At 37.5% G+C, this 18,114-nt stretch overlaps 1 protein-coding gene across 2 annotated transcripts; it reads right to left on the minus strand.

The window, feature by feature from the left end:
- Positions 1 to 1,016: 1,016 nt before the first annotated feature.
- Positions 1,017 to 16,918, minus strand: LOC113109320 (ly6/PLAUR domain-containing protein 6B). Of its 2 annotated transcripts, none has more exons than XM_026272937.1 (8): positions 16,811 to 16,918; positions 7,198 to 7,305; positions 7,053 to 7,121; positions 4,125 to 4,213; positions 2,297 to 2,422; positions 2,088 to 2,186; positions 1,869 to 1,996; positions 1,017 to 1,775 (listed from the first exon to the last, which is right to left on the minus strand). In XM_026272937.1, exons 5-8 carry the CDS (start codon positions 2,397 to 2,399, stop codon positions 1,605 to 1,607), a joined length of 501 nt encoding a protein of 166 aa, XP_026128722.1. In that variant the 5' UTR covers positions 2,400 to 2,422; positions 4,125 to 4,213; positions 7,053 to 7,121; positions 7,198 to 7,305; positions 16,811 to 16,918; the 3' UTR covers positions 1,017 to 1,604. The 2 variants fall into 2 exon arrangements, with proteins under 2 accessions (XP_026128722.1, XP_026128721.1); XM_026272936.1 differs by having other exon boundaries at positions 7,053 to 7,133.
- Between the last annotated feature and the right edge of the window lie 1,196 nt (positions 16,919 to 18,114).

Consider the following 18,114-nt stretch of genomic DNA (forward strand, 5'->3'; position numbering starts at 1 on the left):
CAGAATTTCGTATTTATACTTTTTTTTATATGCCATGACTAAAAATGTAAAAATTAACTGAATTTGCAATTTGCAAAAATGATATAGGCTATATAAAATGGTGTTTTTATTAGTTTTTACATTTTCAAAGTTTTGATGACAAAATCTTTTCTTCAGTATTTTGATTCCGAGTGAAAACTATCGAATAAGAAAATAAAAATGTAGGATGAGGACTCAATTCTACTTATCAGTTCTTGATTTGATGGAGGCAAATCAGCTAAATGCAAACTTGCATTAGGTTGTAGGTCAGGGGTGTGGTTTAGGACATTTTGGTTAAAAATTATGAGGTTAATTTTTTTTTACACACAATAAAATTAATAAAGTATATTTAGAAAATAGATGAAAGTGAATTTTCATGTAATGCCAGCTGTAAGGGAAATATTAGTAGCAAAATAACAGAGTATTTGTGCATGGACACCTTAGCATTAGTTAAAAAAATAAAAATAAAAAAAATATATATATTTTTATTTCTATTGGTTTTTCGGGAAAGTAAAACATGACAGCATTTGCAATAGTCAAGACTGAATAATTCAAAATATACTTAATTGTAATTAATGAATCACTGCTTTTACATGATGCAGGTCCACCTTCTTAAAGCACTGATATTTATGCAGCAATCCAGATCTCTTTTAGAGACATTCACACCATTTAGAAAACTAGAACAACACATCCCGCGTCCTCTCATTGCTGTGCTCGGCCTGTGAGACAGAATCTGGGACCAGAGCCACAGGAACATCCCACATAGAGACTTCTAATGCTCAGTGTGTGAGCCTCAATTTGCTCAATACAAATCCAGTGAGGCAGTATAAGTTAATTCCACTGCTTTAGTTGCTAAATGCCCATCTGGTTCTCTGTCCTATTTAGCACGTCATTAGTAAGCAGTGATTAGAAGCAAAACTACTCCACTGACAGATCTTCCTGACACAGCAACTTCCTGTGCACACAGTTCCTCAACCACTGGCCGACTGGTTGTCTCCTCGCTGAAAAATGAAGATATGGTTTTGCTAATTTGCATAGTTGAGTTGCCACTACACCATTTGGTTGCAAAATGCATCTGTCTCCACTCCAAGTCATTGTGTTTTCTAAGAGAATAAAATAATTTGTAAGTAATGTATAAGTCACAAACATGTCATTATATTATTGTAGATTATTCAGTGTCCACAACTGTTTTTGAAGGGAGCCTCCAAGTGTGAAATTGACTTATATTACAGCTCCAGACAGTCACTAGTAAGTGTTCTTCTTCTTGTGGTTCATTACCCAATCAGCCAAGCCATGATGTAATTTTTCTTGCGGCTCCAGGGTGATTAGTCACTGATCAGTCGTGAGAACATCTGCGAGCCCATCAGCAAAGATGCCAATCACATTCTTAGAGAGAATCCTGCGAGTGCGACATCCTGCCACTGAGATGAATGGGAACGCTAGCTTTCTCCTGCATGATATTACTGTGTGTGACCTTAATGAAAACATCCATCTGACTGTATTAATATTCCAGTGTGGATGACGTCTCCTCAGTCTCAATGATTTGCAGTGCTGTTCATCACCGAACAGGTTCTTATGACTGAGGATCACAATGGTAGCAGTCCCAGGAGAACTGGGACCAGCAGGGTCACACAATCCCAGATCCTGAAAGTGGGTGCTGCCGAGCTTTGGGTTTGTCTCTGGGTAAACACTGCATTACTGTGATTGGTCGGCAGCTCTACGTTACAAACCATCCCTTCACAGCAAGAAATGCACTCCTGCAAGACAGAAACACATTTTGCAAGTGAATAGTTTTGATGTAAGAGATTATACATGGGTATGAGTGGAATAATGTGCATGTGAATACTCACATGGTGTGTGTTTTTGTGATGTCTACAGCCAGCTAACTGGCATTCTTCACGCACAGCACATCTTTTGGTAACTAATTTTGTCTTTCCATGATGGCTGAAGTGGTGTATTGTCATACAAAATTGAGTATCTGTAAATGAAAAAACAGGTTTTGCTTTACAAAGTAAATGTAGAGACAACTGTGCAGATCTGACAGCGGTGGGTTTGTTTAGTAAACTCACTCTGAGGACACCACACATCTTCTGCCCAGCGGTTACAGCTGTAGTTGTCTAAGGCCTGTTCACATGTGAAGCACTTGAAACTCTTGGGGTACGGGGTGGCTGCACAGACATGAACACTGTGTTATACTATCGCTATAAAGTCACTGGAAGTTCACAAAATTAAAATGAATGAAGAAAACAACTAAATGACCTAGAATAAACAAACTCACCTTCTACAGCAGGCATGATATTGTAGAAGTCAATGCTGTCACCTGTCACCAAATCAACAAGAAGCTGGACGAGAACAGTGACTAAGGCCAGATCTGCTGCCATGTTTAAAACACTGATAGTGACTCCTAAAATAAACAGTCGAAGATAAAGTTTAAGTCTCTGAACATCTGACTTTCTGTTTCAGTCTTTGATGCACGTTCAAAAGAGTAGGGTTGCATTATGAAGTGCCAAAGAGCTCTCGGATTACATAAAAATATTTTATTTTGTGTTCAGAAAATGAACAAAGGTTTTATGGGTTTGCAATGACATGAGGATGAGTAATTAATGACAGAATTGAACTATATTTATGACAGAATAACCACTAATCACAAATGCCTAAATAACAGAACAGAAATAGAGGTGATGGATGGATGGATTCACACATTACTTCTTTTAATTACAGCAAAAGGCTCATACTCTGAAGAAGCACAACCTATGAATTCTAATCATCCAAACAGTATTAATTTCATGCATTATTAAATTAACTGAATGAGCTGGATTCATGACCATTTACATAAAGCCCTCAGGTACAGTACTTCAATTGCAAGTACCTACATTTTTAAGCAGGAAACCAAAATCCAGCCTAATAACTGATGACGAGGGACTAAAGTCCCCATCCACGTCTTCCGCCCCCATTTTTGAAATGTCTTGCACCTGCCCCTGGCATTTTAAGAAGCAGTAAGGCACGGTGACCTCAGAGGTTAATGATTAAGGCTGAACACATTCTCTGAGGACATTAACATGCTCTAGTGCTTGTCTCCATCAGAGTTTAGTTACACAGCATTGACAATCTCACTGTGTGTGATGGACGTTTGCCTACTGCATAACTTATTTCCTGTTTGAAAAAAACATGAGAGTGCATCAGCGAAACATGCTGTGGGCAAGTTCTTTAAATACATATATTTTACTTTTCAAATGACTTAAATCAAGCACTCAGCATCAGTTTAGTACACAGAATTCCACAGGCTCTCCTTCATCTGCAGACAGCATATGGTTTAAAAGCAAACAGACGAGTGTCATTAATCTTGTGGCAGTGACAATCTTCTCCTAAGGTCTCTAGCAGAGTAAAGAGAGATCACACATATATAATGACTGACAGCACAACAGCAATCAGCTCCACTGACCTAGAGGTTAAAACACACACAGGGGCCTGCAGTCTGAAGCTTTTCAGCTCCAAACATAAGTGTTCTTAGGTCACAAACCAGCCAGGGCACATGTAGGGTCTTAAAAGCAGTTCATTAAGAGTGAAGAGCATAAAATGGCCATTTGCATGCATCTTTATTTTGGCATTTTTATGCTGAATTCAAAACCACACAAACATGCGCTCATTCTTACATACACAAAGGCTGCAATCTGAAACATGGTTGGATTTTAAATCAAAACCGTAGTCTAGTTGGATATTGAAATGCATTTTTTGACAGTAAATGTCTTTAAGTGAAATGAAAATGTAAATGAGTTCTAGAGGCCAGTTATGTCTGACTGGTTTGAGAACTTCAGAGGCCTGTTGATTGCTTCAGTGATCTGTGAAGCCACCTGAATAACCAAGACTTTTAACATAGTAACATATATATATATATATATATATATATATATATATAACATCTGTTAGAATCTGATAATTAATATTTAGAATTTACAGAAACTGATGCCTTACTAAAAACACATACCTACTCATCCAATACAAATATCACACTAAATAATATTTACACAAAACATGCATAAATTTGAAATATATATATATATATATATATATATATATATATATATATATATACAAAAAAGACTTACCTTTTGTCTGTATGGAAAGCTTATAGGTTTAACAGGCCAAGTAGACAGATTCCCTGATAAATGTGCAGAGGCTCCTGTCTTGACTGAGGCTTTCAAAGGAAAAGGAAAAGGAAAAGGAAAGAGAAAGCTTAGAAGACATTTTCCATTTCAGCTCTCTCTCCCAACAACAGAAAAGAAACCACCGACCCCAACCCTCCTGAAAACCAAGGCTTCTGATTGGACGGCAGGTGCATTGTGGGGGTGGAGCCTCTAGCCTTTGTGTGAAGTCAGTGACAGTGTGGTGTCAAGCCAGTCTAGTCCATGTAATTAGCATTCACACAAACACACTTAGCTCACACCCCATCTCCTTAACCTCTGGAACACCCAGAACACATGAACTGTACTTTCCTCAATACACTACATGAGTGATTCATGCATTGACTTTTGCTAAATCTGTAGAGATCAACACTAAAACCCACTAATGATAAGAGGTACTTGATAATCTTTGGGGGTTTGCAAAGTCGATTGCTTTATTACTTAGAAATCTCTAGCAGGGAGATTCAATTAATTCCTTGTATTGTAAAAACTATTCATGAGGATCTTACATCTTACAATTTAAAATAACTTTTCTATTTATTTATTTCTTTTTCATTAAAAAAAGTAATAACTACTAATTTCCTTTTTAAAAACAAAACAAAACAAAAAGACTCACACTTTAATGGTAGTGCATTATACAACACCTACTTAGAGAGGTGGTTATTTATCATATCATAAATAAAGCTTTTTATTTCAGAACCAAGCATCACCATGTTTAAACCTTCTGTCATGCACTTGCATGGGGAAAATAAACAGTTGAATTTGAGCCAGGACTGCTAACACATGGAAATGAGCAGGGATCGCCAATTATTTTTGCCTTCTTCTTTTTTTTTTTTTTTTTACCATTGTGGCATGCAGGTTATTTAGGCTTTAGTTCCTCAAGGGGAATTTACCTACTGTGATATACTTCGAATAAATCACAAATTAAATAACATCTTATAAAATAATTTGACCTACAGTATAACTGCGAGCAGCAGCAACAGTTAGCAGTACAGTACGTGTTATTCATCTATGGAGAGCTGCCATTGAGAGGTGAGATCATCAGTGAGTGAAGTGAGGAAAAGACTGCTGAGTGTACAAATCACATCAACACCTCAATAACAGGAAATACAGGCTTCATACTGTGTGTTACCACTCACTTTCTGATACAATATGAATATCATGTACTAAAATATATTACAGTATAGCCTTCTGCCAGTCCCCATAAAAAACTACATGTGGAATATCAATGAAATATGATACAGCACTGCTCATATGATAGCTTGAGTTCTAGCTGTCCCTCACGGCTGTCACAGTAAATATACAGCTGTGAAATCTTCAAGTCTTGTGTAAACATCACACCACCGTGAGTTTTAGTGCATCCTTTGAGCTTTATAAAAGCCTGATGTGCTGACAGGGTTAGAATTACAGGAATGTTCCCAGACTAACCAGGGCTTTTAAAAATCCCTAAAAATTAATGGCGGATTATCCTTTGAATATCCAAATAAAACACTGGTGATATTCTCAAATACATTCCTGAATATTTCACGACTGCCTTTTGGCCATAGACAGTTTGTTTTTCCCCATTTATGTCTTTAAGTGAAGGTTTAACGCTTTATGCTTTATGTCATGGCACTATTTCTATAAAAATAAGAAACGGTTCTTTAAACACATTTTAGTGGAGAATGCTAATCAGCCAGTGTCTTGTCTTGCCTCCAGGGAAAGCATCTTCCACAGTGACAATTTCAAAACAGAGGCTCAACAGGATTGGAAAGGAACGAATCAAGGACAAATTGTTGTGACTTCAGGGTCTTTCTTCAGTTAATCTTAGAATGAGTTAATCCACTATTTTCAATGAGCCAGAGAAATGTAATTAATATGACTTTTCTTCCTGGTCTTTCAGAAATAGACTCTGTAGCTATTAAGAGTCACTTACAGCCACATGCTTTATTTATGTCTTATCTTGTGTTCTTTAGGGATGGTAAAAGTCAGACTGGGTTCATACTCAAAGGAGATTTGCAAACATTAATGCCAAAACAAGATGTACAGTATATGTCCAGGAATACTATATTTCTCTGTCATCTCTTATACTGGAAGACACTGCTGACAGATTTACTACTTTGTTTTTGAAACCAGCAGATTTCTGTCTTTTGACAGATAAAACAGGACACATGACGTGCTCTTCTATAGGTGTCTCAAGGGCCGGAGGGCTTTTCTGATGGCCTGAGGGCCGGTGGATCCATTTCATTACATTATACAGTGCTCTATTTCTACTTGTTTGAGGTTACAGTTGAAAAAAAAGAGGAATGTGAAGAAACTGGGGAAGAAATGTGATGTCACATGAAATCTAATCTTTAAGGCCAATCTTCAGATGTACTGGACCAATCTAGCTTTTTGTCCTATGATTGGCATGATTTAATGCTCCTCAACAACCTTCTCGTAAATGTGATCCTAAGTCTAGCAATTTAAAAACAATTTGTCTGAAAATAAAGATTTAAAAAAAAAAACATTCCCACAGCTCACTTGGAGGCACCTGCATAGGTACGACCCAGATCCTGAGCATTCAAGTGAAAAACACTTAAACCCACATGTCATGTGTCTTGAAATATGTCATAACTGAAAGCTTAGCATGTGTTAGAAAAATAAGCTTTAAAGACCCAAACGCCCCGGTTCCAAGACACTTTGATGTATCAGATTTCTTTTGTGACATCAAAGCAATATTTCTAAGACCTCCATGTTGCTCAGTACACAGTAACACTGGCAGAATTTCAAGTACGCCACACACTCAAGTGTGTATATATCTACCAAGCTCATGAATCATCATGGCATAGCAACACTGAAAGAACAACTCAAACATTCAAATGTTCCAGTTACCTGAGACTTCCTGTTGAGATCCTCAAATGGATAAATCGCTTCCACTTTCTCTCTTAAATGACTTTCCTCCTTAAGAAACAGCTGATAAAAAGGGAAAACAATTAGAGTAACCACACAATTAAATCTATCTATCCAGACTGCTTACTTGACAAACATCTTCATTTCCTCTCTGGACTGAAAGAGTTCAGGATTTTTCCTACACAATCTTCTTTGTCTTCCATTGGTCAGTTACTGGTTAGGTACGTGAGCCCACCTTCACAGGAAGACAGACCGTCATAAACACACCAGGTCAAGGATATAAACTCAAGGGGGCTTTGTGTGACTCATTTTATTGCTCATTTGTGATTGGTGCCTTTTCCACTCATTTATCAATACTGACCAAGTCAGCACACAGACATGTAGGCTGTAAAACACAGAGGCCTGAGGACAATACGGGGGGGCTATTAGTACTCTGGTGGACTAGCAGACATCTTTTAAAGGGGGGGTGAAATGCTCGTTTTCACTCAATATCCTGTTAATCTTGAGTACCTATAAAGTAGTACTGCATCCTTCATAACTCCAAAAAGTCTTTAGTTTTATTATATTCATAAGAGAAAGATAGTCTGTACCGATTTTTCCCGGAAAAACACGACCGGCTGGAGGCGTGACGTGTGGGCGGAGCTAAAGAATCACGAGCGCCAGTAGGCTTTTGCGTTGAGAGCATGTGGAAGCTGTGACATTACCGTGAGGGAAAAACCATCATCCAAAACAAACCATGGCTTACAGTCAGATTCAGCCGTTTATTTATGATCCAGAATCAGATCCCGAGGCTGAAACTGAACGAGAGCAGCAGCAGCAACGACTCGCTCCGAGCGGGGCTCGAACCTGCGTCTCCGGCATGGGAGGGGACGCACTAACAAGGAGGCAGAGATATTTGAAGCAGTTTTACTCACCGCCTGCGGTTCCAACACACGATCGTGACTCTTTTTCGTTGGGATTGCATCATCCTTAAGAAATAAACGATACGCAAATCCGTCGTCAAACTGGGCCTTGTTTGTAAAACAAGCATCTTCGAAATGCAGGGAACAAACAAAAACACTTGCACAACTCCGTTGATGCTCTGTAAAAATAAACTCCATCCACTGGTCCCTTAATGCTGTTTTTTTTTGGTAATCTGTGCAGGGTTGTCTTGCCCTGGCAACCAAAAACACACTTCTTTTGTGACTTTTCGTGACGCTCTCGCTCTGATCAGTGAATTGCTCTGATCAGTGAAATGTCTGTGCTGCTCAGCCTCGCTATACGGGAGCGCGCGCTCTTCCGGCAGAAGTTCCCTTAGGACCCATATAAGGAAATTCCGCTCCATCTAACGTCACACAGAGCCATACTCGAAAAAAAACTTTCCGAAACTTGTGACAAACCGGAAGGAGTATTTTGGAAACAAAAATACTCCTTCAAACGTACAACTTAATTTTTGAAACTTTGTCCATGTTTAGCATGGGAATCCAACTATTTAACAGTGTAAAAAACTCAGTATGCATGAAATAGCATTTCACCCCCCCTTTAATAAAAAAACTATTTGTGCTTTACATTTAAGTCATATTTAAATTTTTTATATTCTAAAGTCACTTTAAATAATAAATTAACTCACAACTGCATTTGAAATTAATTAAATAGTACTAAGTATCGATTAGTACTGAGAATAAAAGAAAGAAAATGAGCAGATCGTGGTAATTTATTTATTCCCGTCTTTATTTGTTAGGGAAGGATGTAGGCTAATAGTTTAAATCTGTTCATTCTGTAAATCTATTACTAACTTGCACAATCTTTTCCATCAACAGATAAACATCAGAATGGCAATTGTTTATTGTTATATAAAACTGCCATGTAAAGATTTCCATTATTTCCTTCAGGCTAAGTCATGTGGATAACGGAGGTGACGTACAGTCATAAATTCAGGATAATGCCTTTCTGTTATCCGATCAGGTCTAGTCGTGCCTAAGAGAGATTTGTGTGGAAAATCCCTGAGGTGTGTATTTATGTGTGTGTGAAGATGAGGGTCATGGTAAGTTAGGATAGAAAAAGAAACTTGTAGTAGATAATTCTCACTTGTGTCATGACATGAGAAGACCAGCACTAGTTGTTACACATTTAGTGAAGATTTTAGTCTTAATTTTTAAGTTTAAGTCAATTTCTGCTTAGGCACGTACCTTAATATCCTGACTACAAAAAGCCATCAAACATTCCCACTGTTGCTGTCCTGAAAAATAAATAAATAAATCAGTCGCTAATTTGCCGCAAACCGCAAAAAAAGTCAAACATAAAAAAATTAAATGTAATCAATCAATTATATATTTCAATCAATTATGTATACATTTCCAATATTTAAAATGTGGCAACTTCTTCAAACAACTGATATTTATGAAAAATAATCTTGCCCTTGCTCATCCGTTCAGAATAGTGCTTTTGTGACAACGTCTTAGTTACGTGAAGTTGAACTAGCTGTGACCTGCAGTTCAGTTTACTTAAACAATAATTAATAACTTAACAAATCTACAAACTTCCAATGATTATAGAAAACGTAAATGTAATACTTAGCATCTTGGCTAACAAAGGCAAATTCTAATATAATGAAAGGATATATTTTCAAGGCAATGTTTTAAAAATAAACTAAATCAAAGCTAATACATATCTGACAAAAACTACTTCTTAAAAGTTTGGAGTCGATAAGATTGTAAAGATCAGAGGAGTGAGCCACACCGTTTGGCACCTGAACTGAACCATGAAAAAGGTTTCAGAAAGGGAAGCTGAACGTCTCTTTCCACAGCAATTTTAAGGGCTCAACGGCCACCCTGGTAAAATTACACGCTTCTTATATTTAGCGTTAAATTTCTTTGTGGGCTCTTATGATTACTTTTTGGTACATGACACCTAAAAGCAGCTTAGAAAGCTTTAAAAAAATTCTGAGAATGTGCACTTGGTGTCTCAACCCTTCATTAGTCCATCCAAGTTAAAATACGGGTCTATCTAAAGGAATACTGTCAAAAGTACATCATGAACTGAGAAGCAAATTGGTCTTCTGTCCCAAAACCTTTAGACTACTTAGACCAACTGCCTTTCATAATTAACACAAATATTATTTTAATCTTGGTAAAATTGGTAAATTTTAAATGGTAACCAGCACATAACAAATGTGTATAGCTTATCTGTGCATACAAAGAAGAAGTATCCCTTCCCAAGGTTCGTATGTTGAGAAAGGAACCCTCGAGTGTCAGTCTCGCTCATTACATGGGGGTGAGAGACCAGGGTCTGATTAATTGGCCAACTGATTACAGCGCACACGCTCTTTCGCTCGCCCCGTTCTCCTGCAGACTCTCAGAAGCCTTCCTGTTCTCTGGCCCGCAGGTTCAGAGAGATCAGAGCCCCACAACAAGGGCTTCCTTTGTCTGCTTCACTGGGCTGGGAAATGGAGATGAGTTTGTCCATTTGCTTCTGAGGCCACAGCGAGGGCTGGATGGGGCCCTGGGAGAAACATGGGCTCAGGTATCACGAACTGCAGGTGAAGCATATGGCTCTGAACTGATATCTAACTGAATGAGATCTGGCGAAATCCAGCATGACTACAGACTACAGATGTTCAAATGATTTGGCTCACACTGGATCCAAGAAAGTTCTTAAAGTTTATAATATCAGTCACACTTTATTTTAAAGTCCAGTTCTCACTATTAACAAACTATTAATTGCGACTTTTCCCCTCAGTAAACTCCAAATTACTCCTTATTTAGAGTAAGTAAGGTAGTTTTTAAGTTTAGGTATTAGACAAGGATGTAGGATATGGTCATGCAGAATATGTGATTTAGAAGTACTAATAAACAGCCAATATGCATGCTAATAAGCAACTAGTTAAGAGTGAGAATTGGTCTCTATACTAAAGTGTTACCATAACATTTTTCACACACACAAACTAAATGATTAATGATAAAATTTTAAAAAGAATAGCTTTTGTGACATCATTTGTGACATCAGAGGGTCAGTTAGAATTTGGTGAAGCATCAATTTATAATTTTATATAAATTCTTGCAGTCCTATTAGTTTTTACAGCAGAATATTATGGAAATATATGAGTGCACATATACAGTACTTGCATGATGTACAATACTTGCATAAACATACTTGGCTGAACAAACTTCATTGGTTTCTGTGCGTCAGGCAAGCTGGTCTGAGCTTCTGTTTACTATATTTGATGGACTTTATATGGATGGGGGAAAAAACTATGAGAAAATATATACAAATTAAGATTTCTTTTTATTCGAAAAAGAAAGTAAGTCTTAAGGATTTGGAACAACATGATGATGAATGATAATAGAATTTTCATACATCTCTTTTAATAATCATCTATTAAATTAAAAACATTTCTGCATGTTGCACTTTGATAGGTCTAAGGCCAGAGTTTTCAACCAGAGACTTTTATCCCAAAAACCAATTAAAAAAATGAGCTTCATATATATGGTCTATTCACTGACTCAATAATTAATAAACAAAAGGAGCAAAAAGGAGAAAAGGTGTTGCCAAAGACACTAACAAAAGAAAAGGGAAGCTGACTAAAATAGTCTCAACTCAACCTGACTACACAGAAGACAACATCCACTGACATCCTAAACTAGGCAAGTAAACAAAATAAATGAGTCTTTGTGCTGCACAATGTGATGGGTCCCTTATTCACATCCAGCACAAGAACTCATACACACAGCAAGGAAGGCAGTGGGCCAGGCCTGCACACAATAGTAGGTCTGAAATTCACAAAGGACTCACAAAACAGATTGTAAACAAAACTTGCCAGTAAAAGGGTCTAACAAATATGTTCTTAGTCTCGTTCTTTTTAAAAATTAAAATAAATAAAAAATAAAAAACAGTACAGTATATGTGTTTGGTTATGATGAATAGATAGCTGGCGGTTGTTGGCAATGAATGGTATGTAGGAAGAGTAATCGGGAGATTTGCAGAGAAACAGATACGCCCCAAAGGGCGTAACACTTCCCTTCCCTAAAATGTGCTGCTTTTGTAATCACTAAGATATGAATTAATGCACTTCTTTTTGCATTTGCTAATCATAAGACTATACAACTCCATCTGCAAACATTGGAATTTAGTTAACCTGAGAAGTTAAATTTAACATTAGTGCTGATAATTGGGTGTAAATGAGTAATTCATGTGTCTGAATAATTTAATTTTGTCAAAAGCTGCTTATTACTCTTCTGGAACGTTTCTATTCATGCTTAATTAACCGGTCAGAGTGCTTCATCCAAAAACACACTGGGTTCAGAAACCCAGACCTAAGTGCCTATTACGCTGGCCACTGCTTTCCACGCATCTGATTTGTGGGTGTGCGGATCTAATCTCCGGAGATGATGAGAGATTCTTTTCCAAAGTGCTCTCGTCAAGTTAAGATTAAATAGACCCTTTAACGGTCTCACCTGGACTGTGGCCAAGGTAACTGAATAGAGATGCCTGGACATTTATTCTGTGTGAGAGTCTCCCTGCATTCTCAGGTTCTGATGAGGATTACAGTGCTCTTATTGAAGAGAGCAATGAGAAGGAATGCAGACTGTGCTAAGTGCCATAATACTGCAGAGGTCATGTGCAGTTTACCTGAAGAATGAGAAAAAGGTGGAAATACAGCAGAATAATGTGGACTGCCCTGCCCTGAACTGCAGACTGGGACTGTTGGCTTAACCAGATCCTGTTATAAATGACAATTTGTGCTCAAACTTAAAAAAAACTATATTTTTTCATGTAGTGCCTAGTTTAAGAAAGAAAATAAATAAATAAAACAGATATATATATTTTACATTACAATACATTTTATTTGTAATGTGCCTCGTACACTCAAGGCGCTACAACAGTATATATATAAAAAAACAAATAAAAGAAACAACACTACTCCATGATAACAATCACAATGACAACATAGTAATAACAATGGCAAGAACAGCTGTAAGATTATAACTTAAAAGCTTCACTAAAGATATGTTTTGAGTAATTTCTTAAAACAATCAAAAGATGGAGCATTAGGAAAAGGCAGAGAATTCCACAACCTGGGAGCAATACAAGAGAAAGATCTCCCACCCATAGTTTTGAGTTTACAACGAGGCTGGTAGAGAGCAAGAGAACCAGCAGAGCGGAGAGACCGAGATGGTGCAGACACTGTGACCAAATTACAAATACAGTACATAGTAAATAATGAACAAACCTCATAAGGGAGGACCTATTCTTCAACTACAGTATATAAAGAGTTTATTCTAGATACTCTACTAATGCTTCCTCTGACTTTTTGGAGATAAAAGAGTATGTGTTTCTCACCCATGACCCCGGGGACCTCTGTTATTATCATGACCTTGAGGCCAAGAGCTGGTGACCCTCCTCTGTCATTCTACTTGGTGTCACTGCGATACTCAGGTCAGGCCCATCTCCACGCTTGACCATCCCCAGTCATTCAAGAGGGATTCTCTCAGCTGAGCTAAAGCACGTTCACATTTTCTGCTTCTCCATTTATTGATTTTTTGTTCTGGAGCACAAAGAGAATTGGTATCTTCAGGATGTAATCATATAGTGTAGTAACTACTACAAACAACCTCTTTAAACCTGAATGTATTGGTCTAAACATGCCCACAGTGAGGCAGGGCCTGTCAGGGTAGTCGTTAAGAAGTGGGGCACAAAAAATACAAGTCAGAACCTTTCTATGAACTGAAATGACATCTTTACATCATTCCTTGAGCTAGAACATGACATAACTCTAGAGTCATGATACCAGTCAAGAGCTTGTACTTTAAGGTTTGATGAAGACCCACTTGTGAGCTCTAAGCTCCCTCTCAAGTCAACTGTAAAGAGCTGATATTCATGACTCATTCTAATGATAGACTGCAGGAAAATAGCTGAGCTCTTAGCTATCGTAAGCAGCACTTCAGGGAGTAAAACAACCCTGTGTTTAAAGTACATCCAAACACCTATTAAACGAAAAGATCTCCGCATGTCATCCATAAAGGAACAGACCCACTCAAAAATGTGGAACGACATGAGCATCTGAAACAAATAAGAGATGAATCTTCTCCTGATTATATAGTAAACATGAGTTGAAATTACAGTATCTTTGCTATGCAAACATAAAAAGACGTAGTTTGGCATCGAGCACAATGCCGTGTAAGTCAGTCAACAGCAGCTGCGACCTCTAAGATCACCAAGCCTTCGTGCCTTCTGTCCCCCTTCATCTGTCCACAACAGTCCCTCTGAATCAAATAGGGCAAGCAAACAAGGCTCTTACTCTCTATGCAAGTGATAAAAATGTAATTGGCGTGTTATGCAGCCACTCCTGAAATTCCACAGTAATTGCAAAGGTCTGAATCAGGACCAAAACAGCCGAGTCATGTGACTTTGATCAGAACAATTTTATGTAGAACATCCTAAGCAAAGTATTGACAAAAAATCTGAGACAAGGACTCAACTGAATTGATGCAGCATTCTTACAATTACTCTTTAAATTATAATTGGTTTTCTAAATCTTTTTTTGTCTGGTTCTATTAATTTATTTAAAAATACATGATAAACACAACTTTATCATACAAACAGTAACTCTAATACACCTCTTCTGTGATGAGCATGTTTTTAAATTCTTATTCTTTTTTGGAAGCTGTATATAAACAACTGTCAAAACAGCTATAGGTACTCACAGCGCGCCGATGTCCAGCCATATCGCACTGATACTCGCATGATATTACATTTATACAACACTGAAAACAACATTTTAGAGCTAGTGGTGACACTTTATTTTAAGGCTCAATTACCAATACTAACTAGTTGTTTAGTCTTTGGGTTATTGGTGCGTAGCTTTGAATGACAGGATGTGACCAGTTCATCTCTATCTTGTGGGCTCCTCAACACACTGTTAATGACAGTCTGACTCTTGATTGCACAGATACATGGCAGCTGACAGCAGAATCTGATCCCTGGGTAAAAGTGAGCTTTCCCTGACAGGCTAATGGAAGCTAGAGAGGGAGCCTCGATGGTATCTTTAGGAGCTGAGGGCCACATCAAAGACAACAATCCTGCCTGTGATCTGCTAGTGTCTTCCAGTTCTACATGAGAGCGGAGATGAGTGACGGCTGAGGTAAGAAGAGAGGAGGGGCTCTCGAGCAAGCCTTAACCCTATGAGAAATTACACATGGAGGAAGACATGCAGAGGAAAACATGTAGTGGAAGTCAGGGCCAACAGAGGTTCTAATCACAATATAATCATTTGGACCTGCACCGTCAAAATGAAGTGCAGCTGATATTCTCAGTCTCTGGGAGGATGAATGAACAAATTTATAAAAAATAGGCTATTATGTTTCTTTTCACCAAAAACTTCATTTCAACTTTAATTAACTTTGATTTTGCATTTGTGTAATCCGGATAACTTTGGTTGATGAATCAACCTGGATATATATACAGGACAGTCCAAAATTTGGACACACCTTCTCATTCAAAGAGTTTTCTTTATTTTCATGACTATGAAAATTGTAGAGTCACACTGAAGGCATCAAGAGCTATATTTGACCAAGAAGGAGAGTGATGGGGTGCTGCGCCAGATGACCTGGCCTCCACAGTCACTGGACCTGAACCCAATCGAGATGGTTTAGGGGTGAGCTGGACCGCAGACAGAAGGCAAAAGGTGCAAAGCATCTCTCGGGGAACTCCTTCAAGACTGTTGGAAGACCATTTCAGGTGACTACCTCTTGAAGCTCATCAAGAGAATGCCAAGAGCGTACAAAGCAGTAATCAAAGCAAAAGGTGGCTACTTTGAAGAACCTAGAACATGACATATTTTCAGTTGTTTCACACTTTTTTGTTATGTATATAATTCCACATGTGTTAATTCATAGTTTTGATGCCTTCAGTGTGAATCTACAATTTTCATAGTCATAGTCAAAGAAAACTCTTTGAATGAGAAGGTGTGTCCAAACTTTTGGTCTGTACTGTGTATATATATATATATATATATATATATATATATAAACAATGCTAATGAAAGGTGGTTACAAAAACCCAGGTAAAAACTAAAAGTAATAACAATTTTAAAAAAGTGAATTATCAGCCAAACTAAAATTCCAGTCATTTTTTTTTTATATTGCTTTAATAATTATAATGAAGGACAGGGGCATTTGTCAGAAATATAAATAATTACATTATCACATTATAATTATTTGACTTTTTTTGTAATTCTGTTCATTTCTTCTGTTTTTTTTCATAATTTATTTATAGATCAAAATATGAAGAGAAATTAACTTTCATTAATCATTAACTTGTCTACTTTGTATAATGTATAATGGCATTTTGATTTTAAATACAGTGTCAACATGAACATATCCCAACGTGCTTCAATGAACTGCATTTACTTGTTTGTAGACAAGACTGTGGTGCGTCAAAAAAGATTGTTATAACATAACATCATGCTGCTGAGTGTTATATTCAATTACATAAAACGTGTGACAACTAGCCCCGGTTTGCCCCGTTTAAAGCTGTGAATGCCAGGGAACTTAAACTGATGCGAAGATCTTGCTCCATTAGGTCTAAGTCGGTTGGATAAAATATTTAGACTCACATCATGTAAAAGTGTCTAACGTGAAATAATGGGTCACGCTGTGTAGGCGTTTCGTTCACGAGTTTGGTGTTAGTAAAGAAATCTAGCGTTTTTCCCAGAGTAAGTAGAATTTAAACCGTCAAACTTAGAGAGCTCAAAGCGTACTCACCGTCGACGTGTGTTACTTCATTCACAATAACAGAAATAAAACCACGTCTCCTTGTATTATGTGAAGGTCATCCGCATCCCCTCTGCGAAGCGGGACCAGCCCACATACACTGCGCCCACAGTCCACTTCAATGAGGTTTTCGCGTCTCGCCGCTCACATAAACAGAGTCTCTGATTGGTCGACCGGATCCGTCCTTTTCTTCTTTCTTTTGAATTGAATCTTTGAATGAATCGATTGAAACAGTTCACTTAACTAAATGATCCGTTAACGTGATTTAAAAAGAACAACAACAAAAAACAACAACAACAACCTTGAAACCTCAAAAAAAAAAAAAAGTAATGTACCTGGTACATATGGATTTATTAGATAATTTTAGCCCATGTTGTAATATTCTGAGTTCTGACTGGGAAGCCAGGATCACTTGATGACACAATTATATAGAAAATTGAACCCATTTAACTTTGGTTCTTTGATACGAACTGTTCAAAAGAATCGATTCACTGAAAAGGTGTAGGCTACTCGCCTTTACTGTTCTTTACTGTCACCATCAAACTGACGATATATGTAGTCCTGCTCATTTTCTTTCCTCAAAGCAAATTACAGCAAATACAAACTTGTTTGCCAATAAGAGACAAAGTAAATGCAAGATACATTTAGTAAACTTTTTTTATTCCACATCTACATCTGATAATTGAGTGTCACACTCTGTAGGTAAAACCCTGTTGTCCATAACACATGTGCTTTATCTTGAAACAATCTCTAGAAACCTTTTCATATCCTTGTTGTGGCACTTCCTTCACCTACAAAACAACTGAATCATTTGAAGTAAATTCCATGTTGTTTAATTTCTCAAAAGCTTCATACACTGCTGAGGTAAAGTTATAGCACATTTCAGAAACTTCAGAAACACTGATGAACAAGACAAAATCGATGAGGTCTCTGTGTGCAATACAGTAACTCACCACAATAGAGGACACATACTGTATACAAAAACACTAGACCTTGTTAGGATATGGGGTTTTATATTTTACATTAGATCAGTGGTTCTCAAACCTGCCCTGCACATTTCGTATGTCTCCCTCAATTATCACACCTGATTCAAATCATCAGCTAATTAATGGAGACTGCAAGACCTGAAGTGTGAGTGTCAGATATAGGGAGAGATACAAAACGTGCAGTGCTGGGGGTACTTCATGGAGAGGTTTGAGAACCCCTGCATTAGATGATCTTAACTAATTATTTCAGTGATGAAGGAAGTCTTTTTGATAGCACAGGTTATCAAATAGAAACCTGAGATGAACTTC

This window comes from Carassius auratus, chromosome 9, assembly GCF_003368295.1.
Source record: "Carassius auratus strain Wakin chromosome 9, ASM336829v1, whole genome shotgun sequence".
Classification (NCBI taxonomy): domain Eukaryota; kingdom Metazoa; phylum Chordata; class Actinopteri; order Cypriniformes; family Cyprinidae; genus Carassius; species Carassius auratus.

What these genes read in the sequence shown, in the direction of transcription:
- LOC113109320 (XM_026272937.1), bottom strand. Translation starts at nt 2,399, where the DNA reads ATGGCAGCAGATCTGGCCTTAGTCACTGTTCTCGTCCAGCTTCTTGTT. An exon ending in AGATGTGTGGTGTCCTCAGA is followed by an intron (nt 1,997 to 2,087) that starts GTGAGTTTACTA and finishes TTTCATTTACAG; the next exon opens with ATACTCAATTTTGTATGACA. An exon ending in ATCACAAAAACACACACCAT is followed by an intron (nt 1,776 to 1,868) that starts GTGAGTATTCAC and finishes TCTGTCTTGCAG; the next exon opens with GAGTGCATTTCTTGCTGTGA.